We start from the raw sequence: 20,431 nt of genomic DNA, 5'->3' as shown, positions 1-20,431 counted from the left end.
GTACTGTAAAACGAGAGAACTTTAAGACAACTTCCAGTCCCAACAAGACATTTCCTACTTGTTGGGCTTCAGGTAATTCAAACTCCTAAGCCTCCATTTCCACATCTTAAACTGGAAATAAGGACTTTGTTGTGGAAACTAATGAGTCCTTATTATTCAAGTGTCTACGATATGGTAAGTATGCTGGTGTGGGCCTATCAGCTTTATTATCATCTTTACCATCTTCGATTTAGCATTACTTGGACCACCATCAGATGTCCTGGGATACACAGAAAACAGACAGATGTCCTACAGCAAGCAATAAGGACATTACTTCAACACCCCTGAATCTCACTGTACACAACTTGACAAGGCAGTGGTTAGCCCTATCTGTAGCCAATACCTCTATGAGATGACTGTCATAAATTAGTCATGCCCAGCATCTAAGACATGGGGTCCCAACATCCCGGCACAGCCTAATTACCTCACCCAAGGAGTTCATGCCTTTGGAATTAGAAAAGCGGGTCTCACTTTGGGACTCCACATACTGACATATTCCCCGACTCTTTTCTTCCCTGCACCAAGATCTGCAAAATATGAAATTCCTTCCAAGAGCTCACTTGGGTTCTGGGGAAGAAACGCCACAGTCACCCAGGGGACAGGTGGAATAGAGTGGACCGGTGAGCAGCACCAGCTCACACCCCCAGAACAGTCAGAGAGCCACGCTGCTGGGGCTGAAGCTGTCCCATCCCGCAACCGCTCACACCTTCCGGGACTCGGGGAGCGCAGTTCCCCGTGGCACGGCGGCCCTGCGCGGGGAGGCGGCCCACGCGCCCACGGGCTACAGGCCGCTCGTCCCCGCCCCGCACTCACCTGGCCGGTGATGCCAGTGATGAGAGCCACTTTCCTGAGCTTGCCCATCTCCCCATCCCCGGAGCCCGGGTAGCTCGGGCACTTAGCGGGAGCGTGAGCCATGTCGCCTCAGGGTGAGCGTGCGGCCGAGAGGAAGGCGGACTGGAACAAGCCGCGGGCCGGCAGGGACGAGGGTGCGCGCGCCAGTCGCTTCACGGAGCTGCAGCGGCCGCCACGGTCTGACAGGGCGCGCGGGAGGCCGGGCGTGGAGCGAGGGGCGGGCCAGCTTAGCCGGGGCGGGCGGCGCGAGCGGGGCTGAGGCCTGGCTGGCGCCGCGTCACTCGCTCAAGCAGCGACGCGTCAGCTGCGCCCCGACAGCCCCGCCCCCGCCGGGGTCTCCGCGCTGAGCCACGCCCCTCTAGGGGCGGGACCTGAGGGCGGCGGGTCCCTGGAAGAGGAAGGATGTAAGTCTGCCGTCAGGGTAGTGGATACGGCCTGCTTTGGGCCTCAAGTCTCCAAGATTGCCGATATCGCCCCATGTTGCCCAGAGGAATGACGAGCTGACATTCTCGGTAGGAAACAGCTCTGAAATCCAAATCTAGGCATCCAAGGCTGGGGCCATCGACCTTATTAAATTTCTAGAAACCTGCTTCAGTGTCTTTGCGAGCAGTCAGTTTTACATTTCTCGAGGGCACTATAGTTTCAAGGTTACTCTAACCTGTGAATCTTCTGTGAACATTAGCAGTTTGCTAATGTTTGGAACTAGTTTGGAGGTTCCCAGTAATTCCATGCAAGGAACTGTATTTACTTCGAGGGCTGGAAGTTTCTGGCCCCAAGCCCTTCCTACATAAAGAAACAATTGACAAAAATGCACAGGTCAGTAAAACCTATACAAATTCCATGAGGTGGGATTGTTGTAGTGTCTGTTGAATTTGCTTCTGTTTGGTAGATGCACACTGACAGATTCACTGACTGAGAAAGGCTGGCAAAGGACTCAGACATAGGGAGGAGTGTGAGGGGAAACACACACACACACACACACACACACACACACACACACTGTCCTGCTTATCTCTCCAACATCCTCAAATCATCTTTCCAGTTGCAAACTAAGCTACCAGGACAGGGCCCAATAGAACCTGCTAGATATAATACAAACTTAGAGTACCCAAACTCCTCAGAAACATTCCAAACTTTATACATAGGCTTGTCTGGTTTAATATTTTGCTTTTCCTCTAATGCATTCTATATGGAAAATAAGACCCAAAAATTGGGGAAATATATTCATTAAAGCAAGAAATGTCTAAAATCTAGATGATCTTTAACGATTGATTTGGTTTTATGTAAATATGTTGTAATGCAAGGATAAATAATTCAGGAAAAAGATGAATACTTAGGAGAGATATGTCCCATTTGTCTTGTAGGTCTAACACCTCCTGTTATACTAATGAATACTAGGAATGTATCTGTCTAGTAAAAAATGTAACAGAAAAATAATAAAAATCAAATATGTATTGGATGCACTGAAATATGACTTGGTGGTAAAGCACTGACCTAATGGTGAGACTATGGGTTTGATCCCCAATACTACAAAGTAAATAAATAAAACCAATATTTTTAGGGCCTGAAAATGCACAAAATAGTAAAGAACATATTTTTAAACTATCAGAAATTAAAAACAAACTGTGTAGCTTAAACATCCAAACTGTATTTCCTTTATTACCATTCTCAAATCAGGTTATTCAAGTTGCAGGGTAGATTTCCTTTGAGGCCTGTCTCCCTTGCTTGTAGATGTCACCTTGCATCTTGTCATGACACTCTTCTTCTCCATGTGCTTGTGTTCCAATTTCCTATTGTAAGGACACTGGCTCCCTTTGATTAGGGAGCAAGCACCCTAATGACCCACATTACCTTAATTTCCATATTAAAGATTATAGTTTCCATCCAGCAAGATGGCCTGGTGGGTAAAGGTATTTGCCACCAAGCTTGCCATCCTGAATCCACAGCCCGTGAGGATAGAACCAAGTCCTATAAATTTTCCTCTGATCCCAACATGGCCACACATTTAAAAAAAAATTGTAAACAAAGTAATTAAAAATTAAAAAGTATTCTAGTACCAATTACTTTTTTCTTTTAATTATTTTTATAAAGTTTTTAGTTTTGTGACTTTGGCTTATTTTTTTGTTTTCATTTGTTTTTATTTTTAGACAGGGTCTCATGTAGCCCAGGGCTGGCCTGCGATTTATTATATAGCCAAGAATGACTTTAGTTTCTTTCCCCCTGCCTCTTGTGAGCTCAGATTATATGCATGAACAACTGTACTATGTTTATGTGGTCCTGGGGATCAAACATAGGATATTGTGTATACTGAATAATTAGGAGAGATATGTCCCATTTGTACTGTAGGTCTGATACCTCCTGTCATTCTAATGAATACTAGGAATTCATCTGTCTAGTAAAGAAATGTAATAGAAAAAAATCATAAAAATCATATATGTATTGGATATACTGAGATATGGCTTAGTGGTAAAACACTTGCCTAATGGGTGAAACTTTGGGTTTGATCCCCAATACTACAAAGTAAAAATAAAACCAATAATTTTTAGGGCCTGAAAATGCACAAAATAGCAGAAAATATTTGCAAACTATCAGAAATGAAAACAAAACTAACAGAAAAACAAACTTTGTAGCTTAAACATCCAACCAATATTTCCTTTATTACCATTCTAGACTGTGGGCATTCATGATCCTGGGCTGATTTCCTCTGAGGCCTGTCTCTACCAACTGCCTTTTTTAAAGACTCAATTTTGAGGTGATGAAGTCTTAACACTTCAATATATGAATTAATAGAAGGACACAATACATCTTCTTAAAGACAAAGGGGAACTATTTTTCTTGTCGGTTTAGTTTGGAAGTGTGGAAGGTATCACTGTAATTTGCCCAAAGGCCTGAGAGGAATGTTCACAGTCAGCATAGAGGCTGGTATTAGCTTACATGAGATGGTATTAGCCCGAGGGGAACTGTGCTGGTGTAGCATAGTAGTTCTCCACTGTGAAAGACTTTGTAACCTAGAAGACATTTGACATATTTTTACTGTAAGAACTAGAATTGCACTATTGGTATTTAGTGATTAAAGAATAAGTCTGTTGCCAAACATCCTACAATTTACAGCCCAGCTGACCTGTGTATCAATACAGTCTGTTCTTTATACCCATTTAATTTGCATCCAATCAACCAAATTTGCATTGTTTACCATGAAGTTAAGAGTATAGTGCTTGTGGTGATCAATCTTATTTTAATTACGTACATTTTTTGTTGTATGGGGTAGGAGTGCCAGGAATACATGCTGCTCCTGCAGAGGTCAGAGGACAACCTATAGAAGTCTGTTCTTTTCTTCTACTATGTAAGGTTCAGGGATTGAACTCTGGTTGTCAGACTTGGCAGTGAATGTCTTTATTAAACCAACCGGCCAGTCCTGACTGATCTTGTCACCTCGGCTGGATCTGGAAATCAGTCTAAAAGATTTGCTTCTAGGCAGGTCTATGAGGTTATTTCCAGGAAGGGTTAGTTGAAGAGAGAAGACCCTCCCCCAAAGTGTGTGGCACCTTCCAGCCACCATCCAGATGTGAAGTATTCCACAGAAAAAGCAGTGCTGCTTTGCCTGACACCTTCCCTTCTTGCTGATGAGTGTTTTTGCTGCTCCTGCTGTTGTCATCTTTTGCAGACATCAGAACCCAGGTTCAGCACTCTGGTGTGGATGGAACATGGGAATTTTCTCTGGTGTCCACAAAGCCTTAGGTGGGGATTACTGAGGTATCCAGCTTCCTAGACTGAACAGTTATCAGGTTCTCATTCCATCCAGCATGCAGATGACCATTGGAAGACTACCTAGCCCCTATCACATAGGCTAATCTAATAAAATTATTTCTATCATATACATCCATTCTGTTCCTCTAGAAATTGCTGACTAATGAAGTGCTTATACCTGTAAAGAACATAGATGGGCAATTCTTCCTTCATTATCCCCTAAATAACACATCATAACTACTTGCACAACATTTATGTTGTATTAGGCAGTATAAGTCATCTAAAGATGATATAAAGGATACAGGAGCATATGCATAGGTTATATATAAACACTGCACTACTTTATACAAAAGAGTTGAACATCTGTGGATTTTGACATTCAGAGAGAACTAACAGGGATGTAGGTTTATTCTGGAACCAGTCTCCTTCCGATAATGAGAATCCAGTTTTGCATGTGTGCACCAGGCCACTGCAGATGAGATACTAAACAGTTCCATCCCCCAATCAATGCCTTCTGCTAACCTTTCATGACCACAGCACTTCCCCCCACCCATCTCTATCTCTTAAACTACTCACCTGTTCTCCATTTCTGAAATTTCATTATCAGGAAAGTATTTATTATAAATGGGTCTTACAGTGTTTGAGGACTGGCTTTTTCACTCAGGGTTCCCTGATGCTGTGTTTATTAGTAGTTTTTGTCCTCTGTCATCAGACCCTCACAGGATTGTCCATTAATATCCCCTTATGAAGAGGAGGAAAAACCCTCATGTCCAAGCACAAGGGACTAATGAGGGAGCATACTAGACACCTGAGTCTCCAACCTTCCTCAAAGTATATAAACCCTTAATTACTGTGGGAGTCGGGTGGTAGCTTTTCTTCACTAATGTAGCTGCGTGTGAGTTGTCCATGTTCCTGTAGGTAACCCTTAACCCATGCTCCTGTAAGTAACTTTAAATAAATTCATACCTGGATGGAATAATATTTTGGTCTGTTGCTGTTTTGTCTGAAATGAATAGATATTTTTCACATCTTCTTGGGAAAGGTTAATGCAACAATAGCTCATTTGTTTGTATTGTAGAGTAGTATTCTATTTATGGGTACACCGTAGTTTGTTTAACTACTCATCTACTCAATTAATTTTTAGACTGTGCCCATATTTGAACTTGTTATACATGAAGCTGCTATGACCATTCATGTATTACTTATTGTATGAAAATAAGATCATTTCACACAGGGTAAATTACTAGATGCTATGGTAATTATGTTTCATTATTTTAAAAACTGGCCGGGCAATGGTGGTGCACGCCTTTAATCCCAGCACTTGGGAGGCAGAGGCAGGCAGATTTCTGAGTTTGAGGCTAGCCTGGTCTACCAAGTGAGTTCCAAGACAGCCAGAGATACACAGAGAAACCCTGTCTCAAAAAACAAATAAATAAATAAATAAATAAATAAATAAATAAATACTGACAAGCTGTTTTCTTGCAAGGATTTTGTAACTACAGAATTTACTGTATTAAATCCCTGTCATGGTTTAATCTTGCCAACCCAATAGGATTTGAATCAGATAAGATAGATTTGTGAGGCCATTTCCAAGAAGGATTAACAGAGAAGACAGTGACCTGTGGTGGATGATGTCTTTTAAGCACAAGAAGTCTATGGAAAATTCTGTGCTGCCTGCTTGCCTTTGCTTCTTGCTGGTGAATGTGTCTACCCCATTGTTTCAGTTGCTGATATTGTAGTCTTCTGATGCTGCAGCCAGGATATACCCTTTCCAGGAATCTTCCAGGAAAGCATGTTTAAGCTAATGCTGAGGCATTTAGCATTGTGGACTGAATAGCTACTGGCTTCTTGGCCTCTGTATTGTACAGACAGACATTATTAGGGCTATGCAGCTCCTATCATTTATAAGCCATCCATTTAATTAATTAAATCTAATTAATATTTAGATAGTCCATTAGTAATATAATCTCTTTCTGCCTTAAATACCTATATCTATAGTACTCTATATATCAGGCTTTGACTCCTGACTGACATTGTAGTACAAAAGGTTTAAACTCTAAACTTGATTTGTCAAAGTGACTTTTATTCACCAGATGAAATTGTCGTCTCAGAGACTTACTGCTGAATAAGTCCATCCTTTCTAGTTCTTTCTGAACTCTGGCTGACAGGTGCAATTCAGCTGTTCTGGTTCAAACTCCTTTCCAGGCTGACTGATTCAAACTGGCCTTTCTTGGCTTTTCACTGAATTGCTCTACTTGACCTCAAACTAACACTGACAATTTGTTCTAATCTTCTGGCTCCTTCATATTCTCTGGCTTCAACAGCCTCTGCTGACCTGCACTGCATGAACTGCACAAACTGAACAGAACTCACAAAGAAGCTCAACTGAACTCAACTGCACTGCATAAACTGCTGAACTGATTCATCCTACTCAACTCCACTGCACTAACTCAGTATACTCAACTGAACTGAACAGAACTAATGCAACTGAATTGCTCCAAACTCAAGTGAACTCCACTGTGTTGCCTGAACTCAACTGAACTGCACTCACTGAACTCCCCTGCCTCTCTGCACTGCTCTTAAGTAGCTTCTCTTTCTTGTCTGTTCCTATGAGAGTTGAGTATATCCTATATCTGATTTATTCTTTCAAGTCTTTCTCAGAATTGTTACTTTACCAGTTTCTCAATTAGATATAACTTTCACATATGGCTGTTTCCTTCTACAAACAAAACTTACCTTCATTGTTATGGATTAAAGGTGTATACTAAGAGCATGTCTGTATTCCAGCCAGATCATACTGTAATCCAGGGCATGTCTGCATTCTAGCTGGATCATATATACCTAGTAGGTCTTTGGATGTGATCCTTTGACTGAACATCCATGTTGCTGGATTAAAATACCTCTAAATGACTGTCATAACTACAACTAAAAGATCAATGAAATGTCATATGGTATGTGATTAATACTTCATTGAGACAGAAGAATTGAAGCAAGAGAAAGCCTACAAGAGAGAAGCAAATACCATTTTCATTTGCCTTCCTCCCTCCAGGTTTTATACCGGTTTTCTGGCTTGGACAAGAAGCAGGATATAAGCACTAGATTTTGAAATAAAAATATCATCTAGGATCAACCTTTGCTGGGCATGCGACAATAAAAATATGTTCTTCTACTTGAAGGCAGTGAGAGAGAGACCTGAAATTTCTAGGAACTTCCTAAGATTCATCATCTTGACTTAGGAGTATACCAGCCTACTAGTAAACTCCTACTATTATAGTAAGTGTTTTCATACTGAGTTTGTTTTAAATTCATTTTTATATTTTGAAATGGGATCTCTTTATGTTACCTAGCCTTGTCTAAAACTCCTGAACACAAGTGATCCTCCTGTCTCAGCCTCCCAAGCTTTTTGGACTTCTAACACATGCCATCATACCTTCAGGTGTTAATAAAAAGGGGTGGAGTATTCAAAATAATTGAAGACCTTTATCTTACATGAATCATTCGTATAGCTTTTCATTGAGTAGAGCTGTAACTTCAGGCAAATGGGTATCAAAAGCACAAGATCCACACCATATGCCTCTGTGTGTCTATCTCCTAAGAGGTATGTGTTGTATACCTAAATTCATTTGTCTCCTGCCCTCTTTTTCTTCTGACAATGTCTGTTTATTAATGCATAGAAACACATGAGCAGTACCTTGGAATCATTGCTGCACTGTTCAATTTGAATCTGCTCTGGTGAAGCTCAGCCTCATTTTTCCATCCACGGCAGAAAACCCAGAGGAGAAATCAGATGATGTGTTAAGTCTTTTTTGGCTGCTATTTTCAACATTCTCCTTGAATACATTTGAGAATGTATTCATATCCACGCCTCCCTTTGTGCCATTAATTAAAGCAGCCCTGCCCAATAAAAGTGGATCTCCAATAACATAAAACACTAGAGATGAAGTAATTCATTGTTCTTTAAATTGGATGAGGTAATAAAGATCCTAGACCGCTCACATGGAAAGTTGCCAATACCTGGCTACTAGTCTGATGTCAAACATGTCAAAACTGCCTCAAGGTTAAGATATTGGTCTCTTTCTGAATTATAAGTCCACTCCTATCGAAGAGACCTTGCCATTTTTCACTAACATGCTTAACATGTTCAAGATGCTACAATAAATCTCAAGCTCTTTCCATTGTGATCCACTGCATCAGGTAATGATGGCTACTCTTCCTTCTTGTATTTGATGCCCAGTAAAGGTATTAAACAGAGTCCTGATTTGAAGCTAGGATTATAAAGGGAAGCACCTTGAATCCTATGCACTAATCTGTATGCCTACTGGAATGATCAGTAAAGAATGTTTCAATCCTAATGACTTTTAAATGTTTTATATCATTCTTTTGTTTGAAAATGTGTTTGTTTTTGTGTTAAATAGGCATGTGTCCTTGCCTTCCTGAGTTTATATGTATACATTATGTTCAGGTGTGCAGTATTTCTCTTCACCTTTTGTTTTCAGGACTTTCTTTTGTGATTGAAAAAGGGAGGCTTCTCCACATCACAAGAGGCCATTGGTTTTATCTGAGTAAATGACCTACTGCTCTCTTTAGGTGAGGGTGTTATGAACCACTCACCAGGCAATTTCTAAAGGGAGTGATTGACAAGGAACCATAATACAAGCAAGGAGGGTTGGAGATGATGGGAAATTAAGATTTGTGGAACCATTGGCAGATGCAGCATGCTTTATTCATTCCAGGCAAAGCTCTCAAGGACATTTCTATAGACGTCACATAACAGTAACATCATGCAATAACAGCTGTATAATGAGTTACATAGCATCATGTTTATTGTTTACTATAGTCCCCCAGATTTGTTATCTTAACTAAGTTATTCCGGATATCCACACCTATTACATTTTGTCTAAACCCTTATCCAGGTCTCACAGCCTCTATGCCCTTTAGTCCACCCCTTTTAGACAGCAGACACTTTATTAGAAAGGGCCCATAGGGATATTCCTTTGACCCATAATACACAATAATGGTACAAGGAAGAACAACATATAACAAAGAAATAAGTTATACTCCTAGGGTTGGGATGGTTCACTTTAGCCTAGTCGGAATGAGGCCCTACTATTGTTCTAAGAGGTCTCTAGTCATCTGCTGGATCATCTGTACCTCACTGTCCATATGACACAACTACATTGACAAAGTAAAATGTTTTACATATATATAAGATTTACTCTTGGGGACTCTCTAAAGATACCTTTGTTTTCCTTTTGTTTGTTTTGTTGGGTACTTTCCTATAAAGTGATCATATCAATGATTGGTCTCTTCCTGCAGATCTTCCTTGTTGAACACCAAGAAAGCAGTGTCCAAAAGTTGAATCTCTAGGGTATGAGGTTTCTGTAGTACTAAAAATTCTTGAACAAGAATAGCCATTTGGGTTAATGAATTCTAGAAAAAGTTTAGGAGTCATAAAAAGAAAATCAGAATAGTAACTTGGACATTTCCATCTTGAGGTCATCAGCCAAGAAGGCTACAACACAACAGAGTTATTTTTAACTTATGGTAAGCTCCATTTCATAATAAATGACCCCATCTTCTACAAGTTTTCGTGAGGCCCATACATCTCACAGATTAAATTACCCCCTTTCTAAAAAAAATAATAATAAAGAAAATGACACAGAGTTATGTAAACACGAGGACGAGACAGAACATGCTAGGATGTGGCCTGGCATGTGACTTAACCTTCATCTTGATTAGTGATCAAAACAGAGTTGACTATGTGAATTCGCTACCATCTTAGTTAAAGTACCACATGGCATGAACTAAAATGTCAGTACCCATTAAACTTCCTAGTACAACTGAGTATTCAGAAGATTACTGTCCTTAGAAGTTCCTGGACCACAGACATTTGATCACATGTCCCAGTTCTCTTCTCCCAGGTTTTGAGGGTTTTTTGTTTGTTTGTTTTGTTTTGTTTCCTCCTTTCTTTTAGTTTTTCATCTTCCTGGATGCCTAATGAGATGGTAAAAAATAGAGGAGACTCTAGCATGGGTTATATTGCCAAGCTGTAAGTGCAATGTATTTTTATATCAGACTTTACTGGCAGATTTTGCTTGTCTGTTTGATCACTTTCATTTTAAATTCTGACACATTGTTTTACAGTATATATTTCCTCATTTCCATAAGGGACTTAAGAGTTTTTCTAGATCTGCATCAACAATGCCCAGCTCTTGAAGGGAGAGGACACATTGAGATAGCTAGACATGGAAAGCTCATGTGAATTTGCAGCAACCCAAGGAAAACTTGGAAAGCTATAGATCTCAACTAGGCTTGAAACAATAAGTTTCCAGGGGCTAGACAGCTGATGCCAGTGGGTTGCTACAACAGCTAGAGAAGAAAAGAAATGAGCCTGCTTGATCAGGAGGCTGGAGGGGCAGACTCTGCTCGGTCTTAATGCCTATGCTTTCTGCCCAGCATCTCCAAGCCTGTTTTTCTTTAACCAAAAATAAGTTATTTTTTCCCTTTTTGACTCTTTTGCCCTATGCTTGGCTGCTTCTGTTTCTGCCCCAACAAGCCCTTTGCCACCCTAGGTATTATTTTTATTTCCAGTTACAGTTACATGAACAGACAGAGAAAAAGAACAAGCTGTGTCATCCCTTTCTCAGTTCTTTTAACTCCAGCACTACAGTTTTAACAGGGCTTCCTTGACTGAAGTCTTCTGGATGTTGTAACCACAAATGTATTATGTAACTGCTTCTTATCTTTATCTACTACTTATACTTATTCAAGAATCAAAAGCACAGTGATGGTACATCACTCTGTGTAATGTATAAAATTGGCATTGTGCTTTCTATACGGGTTATCTAGGAATTTACAAAGCGCCACAGTTTAACGGTATATATACAGGTAATCTTAATTAATTGAAACCATCTTTCTTTTACTTTTTTATTAATTATTTTATTCATTTACTTTTCAAATGATCTCCCCCTTCCAGGTTTCCCCTCCACAACCCCCTCATCTCATCTGCCTCCCCCCTGCCTCTATGAGGGTGCTCCTCCACCCACTCACCCACTCCCACCTTACCCCTCTAGCATCCCCCTATGCTGGGGCATCAAGCCTCCACAGGACCAAGGGCTTCCCCTCCCATTGATGCCAGATAAAGCCATCTTCTGTGTCATTTATAGCAGGAGCCATGGATCTCTCCATGTGTACTCTTTGGTTGGTGGTTTAGCTTTCTTTTATTAAGGTGGTGTTGCACAGCAATGTTTCTGAGCCAAACAGCTGCCATCTTCATTGCTTCTACTCTGCTTGTTTTCCAAAGATCATCACCTCTGAGATTCTTGGCTACTGATGTTCCTTCATAGAAGACATTGAGCAGAGTCAGTGGACCCTCACTTGTGTCCACTCCTCCCTGCCTGCAATTCTGTATTTCTGTAATTCTATAATTCTGAATTCTGCCCTAATTGGCCTGGTGAACTTGAAGAGGAGCAAGAGCATATGGGCTGGGGACAGCTAGGAAGAGGGGGCTTCTACAGTGTGGCTGTGGTGATGCCACCATCCATGATGGGTGGAGACTTTTCCAGCATGGCTGTTTTCCAGTCACCCATGCTCCTGTCTTTAAGTAAGCCCATTGGTTCCCAAGAATGAACTTTGGTGAAGTAAAACTTTGGTTTGTCATTGGGACTTTATGAAGAAAGTGGCAGACATTGCTTATTGCCATCCCCCCACCCTCTCCTGGGAAAAAAGGAATGCTTATGTACATGGTAAATTTATTTATTACTGGTTTTATGTCTCATGATATTAAAAAACAAACATTATGCAAGTTATGAGGTTTGAGTAAGCTATTCAAGGCATGTAAAAGATGAAACTTGGAGATGATATGTGTGATATTCAATTTTCTCAGGTCATTGTTCAATTTATTGGTGTTTCCAAACCTCTGTCTAAATCAATGGAGCTAAAAAGGTTTAGCTTTTGCCCAAGTTTTATCTAAGCATTACACAGTAGTTAAGCGTATTGGACTGGATAACCAACTTTCTAGCTGTCTAATAACCATACTTGGAGAATATACTAATGTGGTCAGAGAGGTTAAAAGGGAGAATATTTTTCCTCTTTCTCTCCAAGGTCAAGTAGGCCCAGACACTGTAAGACATCTCAAAATAATCTGTTTTGTTGTTCAGGGGAAAAGAGAAAAGAGAAGAATTAGCATAGAGAAAATATTTTCTCCATGTTTTCAAATGAAGCCACAGTGAAATAAGGCTGTTGATTTATCCTAAAGTAGGTTGAACAACTGGAAAAAGAAAGGCTAAAGGAACCAGAGGTTCCTCTCAGGCCCAAGGGACTGCCTGATTACCAGATCCTCCACTAGCCTTGACAATTAAAACAAAACCAAAAACCAACCAACAAACAACAAAACAATTTGTGGTTAATTTTGGCTACCCACACAGACTTATATACCCAAGAAAGAAAGTACAAGGAAGTACAACTGGACTGAAGTTGTTAGTCTTCTTTAACCATCTAAGGGATTGCACTCCTCAGACATTACACTTAAATCCATGTGAGACATTATTTAGACAACTATATATGTCACTAATGATTTTCTTAAGAAAACTGCCTCCCAGATATAAGACTTCAGACCTTGATGAATTCAACACTATAGCACCCAACTGAAGCCAAAAGAGAGATGGGTCCATGATTATTTCAATATGAAAATAAAATAATAGTTGTGTGTATTCATATTCTCTCTCTCTCTCTCTCTCTCTCTCTCTCTCTCTCTCTCTCTCTCTCTCTCTCTCTCCACCCCAGCCCCATCTCAGAAGCAGTTGCTATTGGACTTCTTTGCTGGACCCACTTGGTCTCCTTTTTTTAGCCTGTCCCTCCTTTGGCACATGCGAAGATCTCCAGATGGATGGTCCTGTTGGTTTTTTCCACCCAAATGCCAATAAAATTATCTTTAGATTAGACCTATTCTTAAATTCATTTATCTACAAGGCCACGAAATTACAAAAGGAACGTTCTGCTCCAGTAATTTTATGACATCTTCCTAATGTTTAGAAGGTGAGTGAGGAATAAGAACATCATAGTTATCCAAATAATGTTTTCACAGGAACATGGCTTGATTCCTTTTTAAGTTTGCTTTGCCATTCAGTGCCACGGAGCAGGAAGAACCTGTTGACTTTGTCCTGTCTTTCTAATCTTTCACATGGTGTTTTAAACTCTAAAGAGAAGCATCTAGAATACCTGCTCCTTTCCTCTGCACACTTGAATTGACTTGTAGAAAAACAATGTGTTTGAAAACAAAAATGCAGATGCTGTTCCAAGAGGCTCCAGGTCCAGGGGACCTTTGAGAAAGAAACGGTTGATAAAGCCCCTCTGCTAACAAAACTGACTACCATAGTTTTTTTTTTCTCAGTCCTTGTCTTATTGTAGCCTATTGTATCCTTTGAAGGCCTGTACTACAGCTAGCCTTTTCCATCATATAGAGTTGAGGAAGAAATTCTCCTGTTTTCACCATGAATGCATATTCCTCTCTTCATGAAGCCTCTCCATATGGCTCTCTTGGGCTTCCTCACAGTATAGGAATCTCAGTATAGGGTTTTTCTGGTGGTAGATGGCCTTCCAAAGGCAAATGTTTCTATATTCTCTTTTCTTGTAGATGTGGCTTGAAATGAGCAAAAATCAATATTCTACTTAATCCAATTATGAATTCATTTATAAGTCTTCAATGCCTAGTGTTGTTTCTGTCTGTATTAGTTACACTTAAATGTGACCAAATACTCCATAAAGCAACTTAAATGGTGGTAGGAGTAGGTGTGACCAAATACCCCATAAAGCAACTTAAATGGGGTGACTATGGGAGGGGCTTCACTTGGACTCAGAATTTGAAAGAATCCAATCGAGCCTGAAAGCAAAGGCACAGTGAAGTTCAGAGCTGTGACAATTCATATCTCTGGAGACCATATCTCAGGTGCCAGAAAGTTCAGAGCTAAGCCCTTCTTTCCAATGCTGGAGAATAAGTTTTCAAACACATAAGCATGTGGGGAGCATGGAAGGTCCAAACCATATTATCTATTTAACAAATTATGGACAAATCCAAAATTAAGGTCAAATGACCTGTGGGTTAGAAAATTAGTCTCATTGGGTGCTGTAACAAAACTTGCTGAATTAAAACAGGAACGTATGGACTAGAAGTCTAAAATTAAGGTGCCACAGGATAGTAGTCTACCTGCAGATTCTAATGAAGTCTCCCAGTTTTTTTTTTTACTAGCATTTGGTTCATGCTGGTAACATTTCTTGGCTTGTTAAACATACAACCCCATTCTTTGCCTTTGACAACATAAGGTGATATATATATATATATATATATATATATATATATATATATATATATAATTCATACGAAGTTTGGGGGCTCTGGTAATCTATTATGACCTCATCTAAACTTCATTATGTCTATAAAGACTCAGTTTCCAAATAAAGTTACATTTATGGGTACCATTAGCTGGAGACTTGAATGTATCTTTTGGGTCATTTAGTTTAATTCTCAAATGGCAAATTATCAAAGGATTGATACAGTAAAGGACATCTACTTCATTTAGAAGATTCTAATGAACTGTTGATAAGAAAGAAGAGTCCAAGGGCAGATCTAGGAAGGCTAAATTTGAATATCAAAAAGTTCAGATGATAACAAAAGAAAAGCTTAAAAGGAACTGGCTGTGGCTTTCTGAGAAAATGAATTTTTTTCTCAGACTGCCAAGAAAATCATATGGGGGAGAATAAAATGATTAAATTGAGAACTTACAGTGCACTGGACAGAACACTGCATGTATTGTTTCAGTATTCCTCAAGCCTTAAGAAATAAAAGTATCTCCATTTTCTAGATAAGGAAGTTTGAATACAGGAAAGTTAAAGCCACTGTTTAAAGGTTACTTAGCAAATAACGTGCAGTGCCAAGGATAGAACCCAACCCAAGTCTATTTTACAATAAAACTATGCCTTGTCATTTACAAAGTAAACCTGCATGAAGTTAACAAATAATTATGGTATGTTTGCCATATGCTGGGTTTCTGATCCTAAGGCATGCCAGGCTAAATTCTGCCAACTCCCTTAAAGTAAGGTCTGTCTGCATTTCTACCCAGAGCAAACAGTTTAAATAACTCATATCTCAGAAAACCAGGTGTCAGAGCATTTTGGTTGAAAGTGGAACTGAGCTTAACCTCCAGATACATCTCCTAGTGACCTACTGATGTGTTAGATCCTGCTGGACTGTTTCAGGACTGGATGGTTAAGAGTGGTGGTTCATTTAAATCTGCCTGTTTCTGATGACTTGTGAAGATGAGCGTGTCCTTATTCTTCCAATTTTACTTCTCAATATTTTATCTTCATTGAATCTTAAATTGCAATTTATATATGAATTTCATATGAGACTTTCTCATTGGCTTAATTAGCAATCCCCTTTTCAATACCAAGTTTAAAATAAAAGCTGCATCAAGAACTTATTATTTGCCATAATATCTCTTAACAGCTCTATTAATTTTCAAATTTTATTTTCTAGTATGCATTTTTCCTTTCCTAAAAAATATCAGAATTTAGACAGAAGTGTAGCTTAACAGTTCTGCACATGCCCAATATATTAAAGGTGCTAGGTTCAATCCCTTGTGCCCCCCCCCGCCCTCCCTTCGCCCTCTTCCTGCCCTCCTACTGCCTTCCACTTGCCCTTCCCTAACCTCCAAAAAAGGAAAAAAAAAAAAAGGAAAGCAGAATCATGCTAAACTCATTACATTGGAATTTTTTATAGCAAGAATAAAATTAATCTAGTGAGACAATATAACATGTTTATATTAATATTTGTAAAATTGTTTCCTGCCTGTTTAATATGTTTTATTATTTTTCTTTTTTTTCTTTTTATACATAATTAATTATTTCTCATTTATAAAAACTTTTTTTCTAAAATATTCTATTTATTGCTGCTGGAAATAAAAAACAAAAGTATTGGTTCTTACAAATCTGTTCCTTATGTATTCCTGAAAGTTCCCTCTGGCATAATAAGCCAGTGAAAGCTGTCTTGTCTTTGTAATGCTGACATGAGTTCAGGTGTTTGTTTGCATGCTCTTGTGTTGAAATCAGAGCACAGGATCAAGCCAACCAAACTGCCAGCTTGAAAGAGGGACAGAGCTAGGCAGTTATCAGTTGCTGAGAAAGGGAGAATCACTCTCTTGGGGGCACGGCTACTGATAAGTACCCACATCCCAGTGGATGGCTTCACACTCATGTGTATATGGGAAACACTATCTGACTTAGGGCTTATTAACTTTATAAAAAAAGAACATAAAGTTGAGAGGGTAATGGTGCATGGAAATGGTAAAATAAAAAAGAAAAAAATTGTACAAAAATATAACAATCTCAACAAGTAAATGAAAATTCATTTTTTAAAATTACCGTTTGTAAAGGTGACTTGGTGATTAACTCTTAAACAGGGAATGATAATAATCTAAGGAGTTTCAGCATCAATCTCTTTCCTTTCACAAGCTCTTTCTTACATCTTGGAAATACAAAGATGTGAACTTTGGACTTTATCTTACTAAGAAGTATATTGTAAGTGTGTTGGCAATTGTTTTTACATACAGACGACAAATATTTACTTATTTTAAGTTCCCGAGTACTAGGCCTAATATTAAGATATGTTTGCACTCATGTCATGAATATGAATACAGCTATTCTGTTTACTACTATTCTTTTGAAAAACAGTTGTTACATTGTCTTGATATTTGTCAAACTGAAGGAAATACAACTTTAACATTAAAACTAGTGGGGGAAAGTTCTGAAGACCTGCTTAAAGACTTACTTACAGAGTCATCAGACCTTCCTAATGTGTCTGTCTCGTTGCATCAAAAATAAAACTTCTCTTTTACATGTATTTGGGAAAATAACTTCGAAAGTAAACAAATGAGCTGAAATCAAGAAGATTTAAAATGGGTGGAAACAGATACATCTGACTTCCACCCTGATGTTTGGTTGTATTTTGGGCTGTAGAAAAAAAAAAATCAGTCCATCTTAAAGCAATGACAATTTCTAAATGCCTATATAATAAGGCTTAACTCTTGAATAAATAGTAAATTTGTTTAGAAATCATAGGACAAATCTTCCCTATTTTATAATAGATATTTAAGTTATATGCATGATTTTTGTGTTTTCAGGTGCAACTTTCTGGTTTTCACTTGGATTACAGTTGATTTCTTAAAAAATGTTTTCTAAATTTTATAAAGAAAAATAATATTGCAAAGAAACCACCAAGTAAGAAAAGAATATATAAAAGTTATAAAAAGATTTTTGGTAAAGAACTATGTTTTTTTAAAAGACTACATGTTTACAAGATAACCTGTTGTTAAATATTTAGGAAAAAATGTAAACTTTTTGCTAGACAAACTTAAAATGTAAATTCAAAAGTTTTTTTTTTTAAATGTACTGACCTACTATAAGGATATTTTCACATGGTTTCTGGCCTTTTACCCTCCCCCACCCCCACCCTTCTTCCTTTCTAGCTGAGATCTATGATGACTGAAAAATAGGATATATCTGATTAAGCCAAGTTTCAGTTTGGGTTTGGGTTTTTTTGTTTGGTTGGTTCCTTGGTTGGTTGCTGTTTTGTTTTCCTGCTGGGAATGAAGCCAGGGGGCTCATGCATGCTAGGCAAGTACTCTACTCTTGCCATTGGTCCCCAGCTTGGTTTCAGTTTTAATTGTCATAAGCTTAAATCAAAAACTATCAAAAATTGGAGAAAACATTACAAATTATTTCTTGACATTCTGAAGTAAAAATGGTCTCACAACTTATCTTGATGCTTAATCATATATCTTATGAGAAAAAAAACACCTCAACTTTGGATGGATTATAGAAAACTCATTTAAGTTTGCATGACATTTTTGTCATTTAAGTGACAAATTATCAAATAAACAGTATTTCAGAATTAACAAAATTAAAATAACTCATCTAAAATATGAAAAATAGATGTTTTACAGCATTTCTTGGATTGCTGAGAATGGTTATTGTAATTCAGAAATAGACTGCCTGTCTTCTTAAAGTCCTGTAATAAAACCAAGATCACATAAAGAGAGAACTCATAGATATAAAAGGTGAAATGCCAGGCAGTGGTGGTACAGGACTTTAATCCCAGAACTTGGGAGGCAGATGCAGGTGGATCTCTGTGAGTTCAGGGCCAGCCTGGTGTACAGAGTGGGTTCTAGGATAGCCAGGGCTACACAGAAAACCCTGCCTTGAAAAAATAACGAACAAACAAATAAATGTATGTGATGAAAATGTGCAAATAGGAGAAGTTACAAAGCATTATTTGTAAGAGTATGCACTGTACTTGCTTACCCTGGAGACCTGTGTAAAGTTTATATGAACATCTATAGAATTCAGTATAAACCTTATAGTGTTTGCAGGTAGGTAGGGAAAAGTCAAAGTGAATGGAAAATCTCAGTCATTTTAGGAAAAAAGTCACACCTCCTTAACTGCCTTTCTTTTTCTCTCGATTCAAAACTCTTAGGCAAGTAAACACCAAAAAGTGTGTTTGCCACACAGGGTTCTGCTCAGAAAAACAAAAGGTATGAATACTGCTGAAGAAAGTAAGGAGCCTGGGCTTCCAGCTCCAGAGGACTGACGACCTTGAGTCTTCACACATGCCCAGAACACATCCATAGATGCTGAGCTAGTGCTTGCTGAATTGAAGCTTGATGGGAAACAGAGAGCGCAGCACTCCTACCAGTTGTGTTCTGTGAGGGTAGATTAACAATGAATCCATTTGGACTATGACATTCAAGGTCAGGAATGTTCCTCCTCACTCCATATTCCTGGAAGCCCTTCCTAATGCATTATATTCAGTTTTCTTTTCTGGGTATAATTCAGAGACTATGCAAAAATTTAAAAAGAGATTCAAGGGCTAAGGATGATAGAATGCTTGTTCAGCGTGTGCAAAGCCCTGGGATCAATCCCTAGCAGGACATAAACCCAGTGTAACGGTAATACACGTAATATCAATTCTGAAGTTGAGGCCAGTTTGGGATGGAGGAGACCTTGTCTCAGACAGATAGGGAGGAGAGAAAGAGAGACTGAGAGAGAGAGGTTGAGAGAGGGGAGAGGGAGAAGGAGAGAGAGGTTGAGAGAGGGGAGAGGGAGAAGGAGAGAGAGAGAGAGAGAGAGAGAGAGAGAGAGAGAGAGAGAGAGAGAGAGAGAGAGAGAGAGAAAGAGAAATGCCGGGCTGTGGTGGCACACGCCTTTAATCCCAGCACTTGGGAGGCAAAGGCAGGCGGATTTCTGAGTTCGAGGCCAGCCTGGTCTACAGAGTGAGTTCCAGGACAGCCAGGGCAACACAGAGAAACCCTGTTTCGGGAAAAAAAAAAAAAAAGATAGTGATATAGAGAATCAAAAATAAACAACAAAAACAGACAAAACCAAAAATCAAACAACAAAAACAAGAGAATAAGATTTTTTTTACTGTTCTCTTAAAGTTCAGTCAAATTTTATTAAAAAAATGAACTTTTTAATTTTTGCTGAAGTTCAAGAATAACAAAAGATTGATTAAATATTTTATCAGTTCAGCTTTCATTCAGGAGACTTCTGGATGGATCAGGTGCTCTTGCAGCTAGGTAATGCTAATTCATTGATAATGGTGTACATACAGTACACCAGAAAACACAACTCAGAAAATCTGGACAGAACACCGCAAAATAGACCCTTTGGCAGGTAGCTTATTTAAACTGATTTAATCTGAGTAACTTTGGATATAACTCTGGAAAGCTAACTTTTGCACAAG

At 39.0% G+C, this 20,431-nt stretch overlaps 1 protein-coding gene and 1 long non-coding RNA gene across 2 annotated transcripts in view; one reads left to right on the top strand and one right to left on the bottom strand.

Moving 5' to 3' along the window:
- Window positions 1-1,179, bottom strand: part of Gmds (GDP-mannose 4,6-dehydratase) — a 514,073-nt gene extending 512,894 nt beyond the window's left edge. The window contains exon 1 of the mRNA XM_034509632.2: window positions 853-1,179. Coding sequence (XP_034365523.1) covers window positions 853-954 — 102 coding nt within the window. The 5' untranslated portion in view covers window positions 955-1,179. The remainder of the gene's footprint in view (window positions 1-852) is intronic.
- Window positions 1,180-1,275: 96 nt separating this feature from the next.
- On the top strand, window positions 1,276-7,813 carry LOC143443323 (uncharacterized). Its single transcript, XR_013112197.1, has 2 exons — window positions 1,276-1,707; window positions 6,191-7,813. It is a non-coding gene; the product is annotated as an uncharacterized LOC143443323 (long non-coding RNA).
- The last annotated feature ends 12,618 nt before the right edge of the window (window positions 7,814-20,431 follow it).

This window comes from Arvicanthis niloticus, chromosome 8 (assembly GCF_011762505.2).
Source record: "Arvicanthis niloticus isolate mArvNil1 chromosome 8, mArvNil1.pat.X, whole genome shotgun sequence".
Taxonomy (NCBI): domain Eukaryota; kingdom Metazoa; phylum Chordata; class Mammalia; order Rodentia; family Muridae; genus Arvicanthis; species Arvicanthis niloticus.
Note: the sequence above shows the minus strand (reverse complement) of the source record. Positions and strands in the feature narration are given on the sequence as shown.